The 12,804-nt window shown below is 45.6% G+C and overlaps 1 protein-coding gene across 1 annotated transcript in view; it reads left to right on the forward strand.

Moving 5' to 3' along the window:
* RASGRF2 (Ras protein specific guanine nucleotide releasing factor 2) overlaps window positions 1–12,804 on the forward strand; it is a 121,624-nt gene that overhangs the window by 72,179 nt on the left and 36,641 nt on the right. The window contains exons 16-17 of the mRNA XM_058823889.1: window positions 6,236–6,361; window positions 7,597–7,686. Of these exons, the coding sequence (XP_058679872.1) occupies window positions 6,236–6,361; window positions 7,597–7,686 (216 nt within the window). The remainder of the gene's footprint in view (window positions 1–6,235; window positions 6,362–7,596; window positions 7,687–12,804) is intronic.

Consider the following 12,804-nt stretch of genomic DNA (forward strand, 5'->3'; position numbering starts at 1 on the left):
TCACAGCTGCCCCCACTGTCTGTGGTAGAGAGGGGAGGACACTCCTGGCACACTGCTGCTCCTCTGGCCGAGGTTCTGCTGAGCTCTGTTCCCAGCCCTTTGCTGCTCCTTCCCAGGAGCAGCAGCATAGCAAAGCCACAGGATCACAGAATGGTCTGGGCGGCAAGAGATCTTAAGGCTCATCTCATTCTAACCCACAGCACCTTGTCTGTTTTCACTTCAGTGCAGTGTAAGGAGAAAGGCAGAAGAGAATATTTGATGTCAGTTGTGTTTGCTGAGGTGAGAGATTTTTGAGTTGTACCGCGTACTGCAGGAAGTGAAATATTAAGTTAAAAAGAAAGACCTAACAGCTTTAACATGTTTGCATAGAGGGCTGGTTTTCCAGGGAGATTCCATCTGTAATCCAAATAAATAATGCCTTTGATGTTCTCGGTACATTGGTGACATTTGTTCCAGGTGGTGTGAATGTCACCTGGTTATCCCTCCAGAAGGTACAAGTCTAAAATAGATTAATTGCTCCTGAGCAAATGCCTGTTTTCTCTAGGGATTCTGTAAGGCACCTTGAAACAGGTTTTACTTCCAGAGGGCTCAAGCTGGTTGATAAAAGCCTCAGTGTGGGTGTCTAGGGTTGGGAGCATTGTAGTTATAGATGGCAAAGCAAGGAAGTAGCTCCAGTCTCATAGGAAACATAAGTGGACATTATTTCTCCTTTGGGGACAGACGAATGATCTTCTTAATTGGAATAGAAGTTTGCAGTAATCTTTTTTTATTGTTGTAACACTAAACAGAAATGATGCAATTTAAAAATGCTTTTATTATTCCTAAAATTAATATTTAAAAATGGTTGTACATGGCTGGGCTTACAATCTGAGGAATTTGATCTGTAAATCTGAGCAAAATGTAGCTCAATTTTAGTTGGCAGTACTATAATAACAAAAAATTAAAGAGAGGAAAAAAGAAAAGGATTACCAAATACAAAGTAAGACAAATGTGTTTGAAAAGTTATGTCTGCTCCCTGCTGAATGAATTAGCAGTGCCCTCCTAATAAATTAGATGTTTCATTGTGCCAGGGGATTGTTTTTTACAGAATGCTGCCTATTGTTTAACAACAAAAAAAAAAATCCCATTTTAACAGGGAAGTTATCCACTGTGGCATTCTAGGAGCCTGCCGATGAAAAGCAGGGGCTGGAGTCATTAGAGTAACGTTGGGTTTTGGACCATGGGATGGTCTATACAACACCTGATCTGCTGACACCCGATGGGATGCACCTCTCAGACGAAAGAGAGTTTCTAGCATATGAACTAGGAGGATTCATCAATAGAGCTTTAAACTAGTTTGGAAGGGGGAAGGGACAAAACCAGATCGTGAGAGGCAGTGGGGTGACGCACTTGAGGAACTGAGGGCTGGTGGGAGGTGTTGGCTACCACAGACCAGAGCTGAAGAGTTTCTGCTCCAACACACACAGCATGAAGGCCAAACGAGAGGAGCATGGATCCTTGGCCCAGTCCCAGTGATTTGACATCACTAGCGTAAGTGAAACTTTACCAGGATGAGTCCTGTGATTGAAGTGCTCTATTGAACAGTTACAGACTCTTCAGGAAGAATAGGCAGGGCAGATGAGGCAGAGGGAGGCACTGTATGTAACAGAAGGGTTAGAATGTAGGGAGGTCACAGCTGAGAGCCTCTGGGTAGGAATCAAGGGGCAGTGAAAGGATGCAGATGTCTCTGTGGGAGTCTACTAGAGATCTCCCAGTCCGCACTGTTGCCTTTTTCCCAATCTGGAAATGGAACTTGAAATAATTTTAGAAAGAAGGCAATATAAGAGTGGAGCTTCATTTGAAGGCCTTCAGAGGCAGTTATGGAAAAATGTCCACAAAAAACCAGCCCCACAGGGGTGAGTACCTTTTATAGGTGTTAAGAATTGGTAAAATTGATAAAAATCACCAATTAGGAGTACAAATGGTGATGTAACTCTCTCCCAGGTTAAATCCCTTCTTTAGAGTCTAAGATTACTAAAACACCTGGATGCCAACTTCATGTACAAGTACTAGGAGGGCTGACTAGGAAAGGTGCCCTCCTTGACTGGTTGCTTGTTAATTGAGAGGGTTGTATGAATTACATGATTGGTGGCTATCTTGCTACAGCAGCCACAAAGTGATTTAGATTAAAATCTCTTTTGCTAGGAGGAAAAGTGTCAGAAAATTTTCACCCTTGGACATAAGTAGAGCGGACTTTAGGCTGCTCAGGGAAATAGTGATCAAGATCCCTGGGAAAATTCTTCTGAAGGTGCTGGGGTCCATTAGTGTGGGTCACTTTTTAGGTATCACCTACGGGCACGGGAAGCAGCAATTCCAAAATGTTGAAAGTCAAACAGGTGCGACAGGAGGCTGGCTTGGCTGAACAGGGATCTTCTTTTGGAGGTAAAGCAGAAAAGGAAGGTGTGTGCTCAGCCAGAGAAGGCTGGGTGACATGGCAGGACCACAGAGATGGTGCTCTGCAGGAAGAAAATGTTTGCAGCCAAAGCGTAACTGGAGACAAAACTTGCCAGAACGGTGGGTGGCCATAAAAAGAGGATTTTAAAATACATTGGCAAAAAACAGTGAAGAAGTCACACTGGCCTATTCCAGAATGAGGGTGGTCGACTCACAAATAGAGGACTTGACAAGACAGGGATATGTATTGTTTTTCTTACCTCTCTTCAGCATGGGCTAAGGGAGTCCCAGTGACCTGAGCTGAATGACCATGGTTTGAGAATGATAAACTCACAGTTAATCCTGAAGTTGTAGGGATCTGCTGCACCAGCTGCATCCCTATAAATCTATGGAGCCTGATGGGATTCATCTGAGACTACTCAAAGAGCTAGCTGATGTAATTGTGAGGCTTCTCTCGATATTTGAACAGTCTTGGATGTCTGGAGAGGCCCCAGCTGAGTGGATGCTGGTAAACATTGTCCCAATTTTCAAAAAGCGCAGGAAGGGTGACCTTGGAAACTGCAGGGCCATCAGTCTCACTTCAGCACCTGGTAAGGTCATGGAGAAAATTACCCTGGGAGGTATTGGAAAACACCTTGAGGCATCATGTCACAGAAAAGTGGACAAAACCTCCCTAGCAGCAGTGCAGCACTGAGCAGCAGCCACTCCTCATTCAGCTGGAGGCACAAGGGGCTGTCCCCTCTCAGATACTGTGTGTGCATGCTGAGCACAGAAAAGGCTCCTGTTCCCAGGCTGTGTTGTACAGGTGTGCTCACAGGTTCTCCCAGAACAGACATAGATAGGATAATCATTCCCCCAAAGTCATCAACCCCTTTTCACATGAGTTTGTCTGTCTCAGGGGTCCGAACAATGGTCTCTGGTGGTAGGCCCTGAAGTGACAATTGACCACCCCATGAGTTCAGTGTTACTTTCCCAAATATGGAGCTGAGTTAGTCTAACTAATGTAACTGGTTATTTTAGAGATGAAAGTGTATTCTCCTGCTCCTCTTCTTGGTTGATGTTTAACGTGATCCCCATTATGCAGTTCCACAGGCCAGTGATTTCACAAAATAATCATTGTCTTTTCCCTACCAGCTGAGCAAACAGGTATTCATCTGGCAACAATAGGTCAGCATGGCTTCGCAAGGGGGAGGTCCTGCTGGTCACACCTGAGTTCCTTCTATGACAGGGTGACACACACCTGGGTGACTTAGGAGAGGCAGTAATGTGATCTTTCTGGACTGCATCAAAGCTTTGGATACAGTCTCTCCCAGGATCCATCTGGACAAAGTGTTCAGCCCACAGGTGGATAAAACCAGCGTGGGCAATGGGCTCCTGAGGCAGGCACAGAGCATGGTGGTGGCTGGCACTGGTCACTGCTGGGGTTCCAGGGTTCTGTCCTCAGCCCCTGCTCTTCAACATCTGCATTAGCAACCTGGACACAGGACTCTAAGGAGTACTAAGTAAGTTTACTGATGACCCTAAATTGGGAAGATCTGTCAACTCCCTTGAGGGCAGAGAGGCCCTGCAGAGGGAGCTCAGCAAATGAGGGGTGGGAATTCACCAAGTGTGCTGGGTTTAACAAGGGATTCTGCACCTGGGATGGGCACCCCTGGCTGTGTGGATGCCCTGGGGAACAAGGGCTGGAGAGCAGCTGAGGGGTGGGACCTGGGGATCCTGGTCCATGTCCAGTTTGATCTGAGTCAGCGGTGGCCCGGAGCCAGGAGGGACATCCCTGCCCTGGGGGGTACCAGGCCCAGCATCACTCGCTGGGGCAGCCTCATCTCGACCCTTGGGGACAGTTTGGGGCATGTCAGAACGAGATGGAGCTGTTAGAGAGTGCCCAAAAGACAGACATGGGGATGGTAAAGGGTCTGGAGGGGCCACACGAGGAGCAGCTGAGGGTGCTTGGTGTGTTCAGCTGAAGCAGAGGAGATGAGGCAGAGCTCAGCAGGGGCTGCAGCTCCTTCCAAGGGACAGCTCCCATCTCTGCTCCCTGTGACAGGGACAGGAGCCAGGAGCTGGGACAGGGCAGGTCAGGCTGGAGATCAGGAAAGGTTCTGCTCCCCCAGAGGGTAACTGCTGGCACTGCCCAGGCTCCCCAGGGAATGGGCACGGCCCCGGAGCTGCCAGAGCTCCAGCAGAGCTTGGACAGTGCTCCAGGGATGCCCAGGGTGGGCTCTGGGCAGGGCACGGGTGGCACTGGGTGACCCTTGGGTCCCTTCCAGCTCAGGGCATCCTGTGGTTCTATGATATTTGCTCACACTTTATGCTTTCAAAAAATACTGGTTAACTGTTGTGCATAATCATGGAGATTACATAAGCAGTGTGCTGGATGTTTTTACATTAATTGCACCACAGAATATTTGTGTGTATATATATATATAGAGAGAGAGAGAGAGAGAGAGAGAGATTGTTTTTTCTATGCAAAGTTGTGCAAATTCTTCTTGTGCACTACTTTAGCCACCAATGTGGCTAAAAACCAATGTGATGATAGCACAGCACATCCCAAAATACAGGCCATGTATTGAAATTAATCACAGACAGGTAACTGCTGTCTTAGCTGTAACATTTTTCTCTAGACATTGTAAAGTGAACTGGTAAAGAGCAGGTTGTTCTGCCCAAGTGTAGGCAGTGGGCACTGTTGGGGAGTTATTCACATTTCTCATTGTGGTCTGTCAAAGCTGGAAGCATTACCTGGGCAGCACGAGGAGCATTTGGAAATGGCCAGAGGCCCATATAAATGATAAATTGCTGTCAGTGCAGTCTCCCACCCCTTTGGGCATCTCCTGCTGAACAGCTTGTGCTCAGTCTGGAGGAATTTGCAGGTAGAGGGTTCTGTCCTGCAGTAGCTCTGTCCAGCTACATGCAGAATGTTGATGAAAATGAGGAACTTTAAAAAGAAATCTCATAAGGGGGATGAAAATGGGTAGTCCTGTTGCTCTGATACTGCCAGAGTTCCAAAAAAACATCTCTGGCTTACTGTAAGTCCAGCACAACTGCACAAATTCTGTTTCTGAGGACATATTATTATGGTGATTGCTGTTCTCTATGACTGTTGTCCATTTACAGGCTGGGATTTTCACCTTCTTTCCCTACCTTCAAAGTTGTTTGCTTTAAGAGTTTCTGTTTTCCAAGCTTTTGTTTATATTTAGCCCTATATACACAATGCTTGTGCTGCAGGCAGAGCTGTCATTCACATCAAATGCAGGATGTATTTTGTCAGCTTGTTTTCCCTCAGTTTGGAAGTACTGTTTATCCCATTCCTCTTTTTATTCTTCTGATAAAAGAACTCCACTGTAGACTAGTCTGCTCTCCAGTGCTGTTTAGCAATTCTATTGGTCAGATTTTGATTACCCTTTGTTATTGAACAAGGATTATCTTCCCTAGGTCATAGAATATCTGTGAGTTCAAGTACCCTTGTTGTGTGTGCATGTCACTGCATATTCTCCTGATTGAAAGTGCAGTTTCATCCAACGCACTTTAAAACTGACAATTTGCTGGTTTTCACCAACTTTTTTATTTATTTGCTTTTGCTGTTTTCACCGAGTTGTTTTTTTATTTATTTATTTGTTTGTTTGTTATGAGCTTTTGTGTCAGCGGTACAAGACTTTCCCACTCCTTTAACTCCATCCAGAGGATAATTATTGCTGAGTTAATGGCAAAATCGCACGGCAAATTACAGGCGCGGTACTGTTTGAAACAACAGCAAACCAAATTACGGCCGATCATCTGCACTGACATTTATTCTCTTTTAAAGCAGCAGTTCTGGAAACTGTGTCAGTGGACAGGACCATTCCTGAGAGCGCCTCAGTGGTGGACACTGCAGAGCTGTCCCCGTGCAGGTCCCCTTCGACGCCGCGTCACCTGCGCTACCGGCAGCCGGGAGGTGAGAGCACTTCCAACGGAGCTTGAGCGCTGTGCCCGTGGTCTGTGCAGGGCAGCAGAAAGCACTAATAACGTCCCAATCATCTGGCTTGCTTGTATTTTTCTTGTTTCTCAGGTATTAAAAATAAAAGAGCCATTAAAATGTGAAGTGCGCCTGTTAAATTTGAGCAGCAATAATGAGGCATGGAAGCACGTTGAGGCTTCAGTATGATTCAGTGTTCTGAAATAGCTCAAGCAGGATGTGCCCAAGTTCAAGACTAATATTGAATCAGTCCTGTTCTCACAGAACTCTCAAGACTCTGACATATTTTTTTCAGCTGATGAGGGGACATATTTTGGGCACCATCTGTAATCATGAAACACACAGCACCCATTGTTGTCAATGGGAAGGGACTGCGTCTGTTTCTTTGTGTGATGCTGAACATTTACAGATGGTCTCACATTATTCATTCCAAAATTTGAAAAGGCTGCTCAGTTGAAGAGGAAAAAGAGAGCTGGATCTCCTCAAATAACTCTCACGTGGCTCTTTGAAATCATTAGCAGGGCTGTGAGCTGCGTCCATGAAGACTTAAAATGCTAACAGCTCCTGCAGGACAAGTTTCTGGGCAGGTGTTTCATGCCTGGGACTAAAACAGAAGCAGAGCAGAGCCTTCTCACCTGTTTCCAGGACACTTTAGATTCAAACCAATAGTAATTTTATGTGATTGGGCACATTTGTGGCAAGAAGGCAAGATCTGGGAGCTGGAAACTGTGGGCAGTGTCATCAGAATTCTAGTTAAAAGACAGTGTTCACAGCACTCCCTGTAGAGAAAGTTTGATAAAATCTGCAAAGCTCTGCTCATCCTGAGCAGTGACCAGGGAAAATATGTGAATCCAGTTATCAGAAGATGGTGAATATCCTTAACTCCCTGACATAACTTTTTGTTTAGGTTAATTTTCTATGCCATTGTTTTTTCTTTATATCTTTTTTCCTCCCCTCCTATTTGGTTAATATCTTGTTCCACCTCAGCAGTGTCTTAGATGTTTTTCCTATGGCAATATTAATTATACCAATGTGGAAATGTAAACCATATATATGATTAGGATACTTCTACTGTCTTTCACAGAAAATCATCTGACAGTTTAAATAAATACAATGTCCACAAAGTTACAAACATTACTGAAGATTCTAAGTCTTGTGGCTGGTTGATAAAATGTTTGTAGGAGTTAATTTTTTCCTGTCCTTTCCCTTTACAGTGCAGACTGCTGACAACAGCCACTGCTCGGTGTCTCCTGCTTCTGCTTTTGCCATTGCCACAGCAGCAGCCGGGCACGGGAGCCCACCAGGTGAGGGGTGTGCTGTGCAGGCAGGTGACACACAGGTGCTCAAGGGGTGAATGTTCCTCAAGAACAGACCTCTGTGTTCTCATGAGTGATGTTCTCATCTTATCCTGGGCTAGTGGAAGGCGTCCCTGCCCATGGCAGAGCTGGAACTGGGTATTTTTAAGGTAATTTCCAACCCTATTGGTCGATTTCTTAATATTTCTAATCCATCCTATTACTGGAAAATTAATATTTTACATGTACATGATGTGCTAAGCATCCAAATAATATCCTTCTTGTTTGGCTTTTTTTTTTTTTCACTTACAGATTAAGATTTCATTTCTTAAAATGAGGTTTTCTATGTCCAAAGGTGGTCAATATTACTTATTGCGAGTGTATACTGTATTTTTCTTTGGAAAGCAGCTACTAACTGAGGGTATTTAGTGCAACATAAAATACTTGATTTAAGTTATGAATGTGCTGCTTATCTTGCTGTGTACCCTTTGACATAATAATATCTTCCACTAACAGGGTCTTGTCATAGGTCATGTTGCACATAAACAGCAATTTTTTTAAAGTCTACAAAATCAATTTCCCTTTGGCTTGACAAATCCACAGTTCATTTTGAATATGTGTGACAAAGCACAATCCAGCTGTAAACTCATTCTTGCCTCTTTCCCACTGGAATGTCAAAAAATTGCTTTGAAGACCTCAGTCTCAAAATCACCCATGAAAATCTGTGTAAGACTGTAAATGGTCCCTATGGATCTCAGTGGATTTTGTATCCAGTATGTCTAGAGCTCTGGTCATTAATTGATGGGTGAGATGACACCAGGAGAAAATAATTTCTGCATGAGCATGCATCACTGCTGCTCTTAGCCTTGTGTACTTCCCATGATCTTTAGATTACAAGACAGCGATGTTCAGTGTTAGCAACTTTATCAGAGAATCATTTAGGCTGGAAAATCCCTCCCAGATCATCAGGTTCAGCCTGTGCCTGATCCCCACCTTGTGCCCAGCGCAGAGCTCTGAGTGCCACCTGCAGGGCTGGGCACTCCAAGCCCCCCCGGGCAGTGCCAAGGCAGCTCCTGAGCCCCCTTTCCATGGGGAAATTCCTGCTGTGCCCACCCTGAGCCGCCCCGGCCCAGCCTGAGGCCGTTCCCTCTGCTCCTGTCCCCGCTCCCCCCGGCTGTGCCCTCCTGGCAGGAGCTGTGCAGAGCCACAAGGGCCCCCTGAGCCTCCTTTGCTCCAGGCTGAGCCCCTTCCCAGCTCCCTCAGCCCCTCCTGGGCTCCATTCCCTTCCCAGCTCCGTTCCCTGGACACTCTGCAGCCCCTCAGAGGGGCCCGAGCTGGACCCAGCCCTGGAGACGGAGCCTGGGCAGGGCCAGCCCAGGGACAGTCACTGCCCTGTGCTCCTGGCACAGCCCTGGGCCCTCCTGGCCACCTGGCCCCCCCCGGCTGGTGTCCAGCCTGTCCCAGCTTCCCAGCCCCTCTGCCCAGCCTGGATTGCCAGGGGTTGTTGTCACCCAAGGGCAGGGCCTGGCACTTGCCCTTGCTGGCCCTCATAGCCATGGCTGTGGCCCACGGTCCAGCCTGTGCAGAGCCCTCAGTGCTGCAGAGCCCTCCTGCCCTCCAGCAGATCCACACTGCACCCACCCTGGTGTCACCCATGAACCTGCTGGCAGAGCACTAGGTCCCCTGGAACAGGTTTTGAACAGGATGGCCCAGCACTGCTCCCTGGGGACACTGCTGGTGACCAGCTGGGTCAGCACTGTCCCAGCACTGTCCCCACTGTCCCTGGGCCAGGCCACCAGCCAGTCCTTCTCCCAGAGCAGATGCCCCTCTGCAGGCCCCGGGATGCAGCTTTTCCAGGAGATGCAGTGGGAGTCCAGGTGACACATCCACACCTTCCCCTCACCTGCCAGGGAGATCACCTGGTCACAGGAGGAGAGCAGGTTGGAGCTGCCTTTCCTACACCCCTGCTGGCTGCGTGTGGGGATTTGTGAAGGAGTTTTGAATGAGTTAGAGATGAGACCTCTGAGTTTTTTAAGATGATGTGGTTTATTTTTCTTACCTTTTACATAGACAGGAAAGGTGAATTGTGCTCACATCCTCACCACACGGCTCAGAAAGTCACAAGACCTCTAGTTACAAGACATTTTAAGTATTTATTGACCAATAAAACACTGCCAACAAGGATATTTATGCTTTTGAACCAACCTTTAAATATTTTGTCTTATGGACACTTGCTACAGTGTACGTTTTCTTAGCCAATCATGTTAATGGCACACAAACCTACAGTGCTGCATTCTCATCTCCTTATTTACCTCTGTAAGTACTTTTATTTTTTCTATATCTTAAACTCTAAAACTCTAAACTTTCCTTTACTTAGCTCAGTGAGTCTCTGCTTTAAACTATAAATCCTCATTCTCACTTCCAGCACCTGAGTTTGGGAGCCTTTTCCAAGGTCTCAGATCAAATCCTGGGTTTAATTCTAAGCTTTGGCTGACAGGCCCAACGTTCTGAGAATTCCCTGCATTTCAGATTTCAACAGCTGGGTCTGGCTCTGTGTTTGTCCTGTATGTGTGATCACACTGTCTGGTGAACCTGGCAAACTTCTGTTTAGCAATTTTTATTTGAATGATGAATATTCTCTGCCTTTGGAATCAGACGTTGCATGAAAACACTGACACAATTTGCTTTATGATTTAACCCAGTATATTTACAGATTGTTTAGAAAGCAAAGTAAGGATGGAAAATACTGGGGTTTTCCCACTAAGAACTAATTCAATTGAAAAATACTGCTTTTGTATCGTTAAAACCACTGCTTTTCAATATTCATAATACTGAAGTATGAGAGAAAATACAGTCTTCAATTATGCAGTCAGTAGAAGGAACATCAAAGCTTGGGAATGTTGAAAGGGAAAAACAACATTCCTAACATTTGTAAGTTCTTTTTCCTGTTGCAGTTTAACCGAGCTCTTCATTAAAGGTCATTCTCCCAAATGACGTAAAAAACAGAAGGTTGTGCAGGCACTTTGACACAAAAATGTGTGGTTTTGACTCTCAGAAGATTAAGTTAGAGTTATCCAGCGTCCACCTGAAATGAGTAGAAAAACTGAAGGTTGCAAACCAGACCTTATACCATGGAATCACCTGTTTTGTAACTTGGTGCAATTATTCATGGTAGAGACAGTACTGAACTTGCAACGTCACGAAGTTCAAATTTGGCTAAACCAAATTTTATTTATTTCCCCTGTGTGTTTTGTCGTGACTGTGAGATTTTTTTTTGAAGAGCGCCTTTTATTCCCCACTGGTTCCTGGAGTTGTTTGTTTTGTAGGCTGGACGTGACCAGTCAGTGAATCAGTTCGGGGAGTGAATGACATTGGTGGGGCTTTTTTTTTCTGCTCAGTCATTCCTTGGCTTCCCTGCTGCAGACACTGTGACGTGTGTAATTTACAGTACTCCTACGTGGAGCTTGAGCAGAGTGGCAGATGAAATCCAGTGTTGGTTAATACCAAGTGATGCACACGAGGCAAAACAGTGTGAGCTCTGCACCTGGAAGGACTGGCTCAGGACTGAGGATGAGAACAGGTCCTTTCCTGAAGTGATCTGGGTGCTCAGCAGGAGCCAGAAAGGTGAAGAAAACATCAGGAATTGTATGGAAAGGAGCAGGAGAGACTACTATGGTACCACAGTACAAATGCAGAATTTGTACAGATATTGAAGGGTATGTACAGTCCTGATTGAGGTGAGAGAGTGAGAGCTGGAAAAGTTTGGGAGTTTGAAATCAGGGATGGGGTGAGGCATGAAATAACTTCTGTGCATGTGAAGTTTAGAGAAGAGAGGGCTGGAGAGTGGATGAGAACATTCTGCAAAAGGCTGGATGGGTAAAAGGGAAGGATAGCAGCAGTGGTGAAAACAGTGGTGCGGGTAAAGGGTTGGACTCAGTGCTCTAAGAGGTCCTTCCCAACCCTACCAATTCTACAATTCCAAGACTTTCTGCCTTTTCTGTTGCAAGATGTAGGCCATCAGATGGTTTTCATGGAGCCAGGTTTTAGAGTGCGCCGGAGTTTGTGGCTCTTTGGGCCATCAGTAGAAGCTCAGTGAGGTTCTGCTGAGGAACACCCCCAAAGGGAACAGACTTACCTGGGTTCCAGAGTAGAAAGTTACCTGCAAGCAGGGGTTGTTTGAGGTTACCAGACTGGCACAGTAGAACAAGACCAGCAGCTGAAATCAGCTGGGCATCGTGGGGGAATATTAGGAGGTACAGGTGATCTGTGTGTCTTCTGTCCTCACTGCTCCCTGAAGTCTTCTGGCCATTTTGTGTTTTGCTGTTGTTTTTTAAATGTTATGTGTTAGTTTATTTCGTTATTTTATTTTGAGGATCTTTGGGGTTTACTGCTGATTGTTTTATTTTGTTTACCCAGGGTATGAGGCCTTAGCTCTTCTCCCATCTCCCAGTTCTGGCTGGGATGCACTGGGACAAACTGGGTAACAGACTCACAGCAAAGGCCTGTGCTCACACACTCCCTCAGAACCAGCCATGGAGGACATGCAATTATCTTCTGTGGAGAGTTCTGGCCACAGCATTTCAGCATGGCTGTCCCCATGCAATGATAACTTTATAAAGTGAGAAGTATGCAAAGCCCTGGACAGCCCTCACATGATGTACATTGGCTTAGACTTTCTTTAGATAAGCACCTAGGGGAGCACTGCCTGTGCTGGTCCTGAATTGTGAATGAAACCTTTCTCTGAATCAGGATGGTTCAGTTTCTCATGCCTTTCAGCAGGTGTTTTTTAACTTACTGATTTTATTGCTATTATTTCCACTTATTTTGCAGTTAACTGCTTTGATGATGTCAAGCAAGCTGTGCTGCTTTCCCTGTTGTTTAATTTATCTGCTTGGTTAAATATTAATCTCTACCTATCTTAAAAATATTCTTTCTGTTCTCTTCGAGAAAACTTGCATTTTAGTTGTTTATTTTAACAGCATGATAAAGATAAAAAGAAACATGAAGTGAAAGTACAGAGAGTTAAATAAGGCACCCCATGTGCACAGCTTGGGGCCTGTATGGATGATAATATTCACAGTAGGGATAAATAGAGTAGGTTCTGTCTTTTACATGTCATTTCTCATC

The sequence above is a fragment of the Ammospiza caudacuta genome, chromosome Z (genome assembly GCF_027887145.1).
Source record: "Ammospiza caudacuta isolate bAmmCau1 chromosome Z, bAmmCau1.pri, whole genome shotgun sequence".
Classification (NCBI taxonomy): Eukaryota; Metazoa; Chordata; class Aves; order Passeriformes; family Passerellidae; genus Ammospiza; species Ammospiza caudacuta.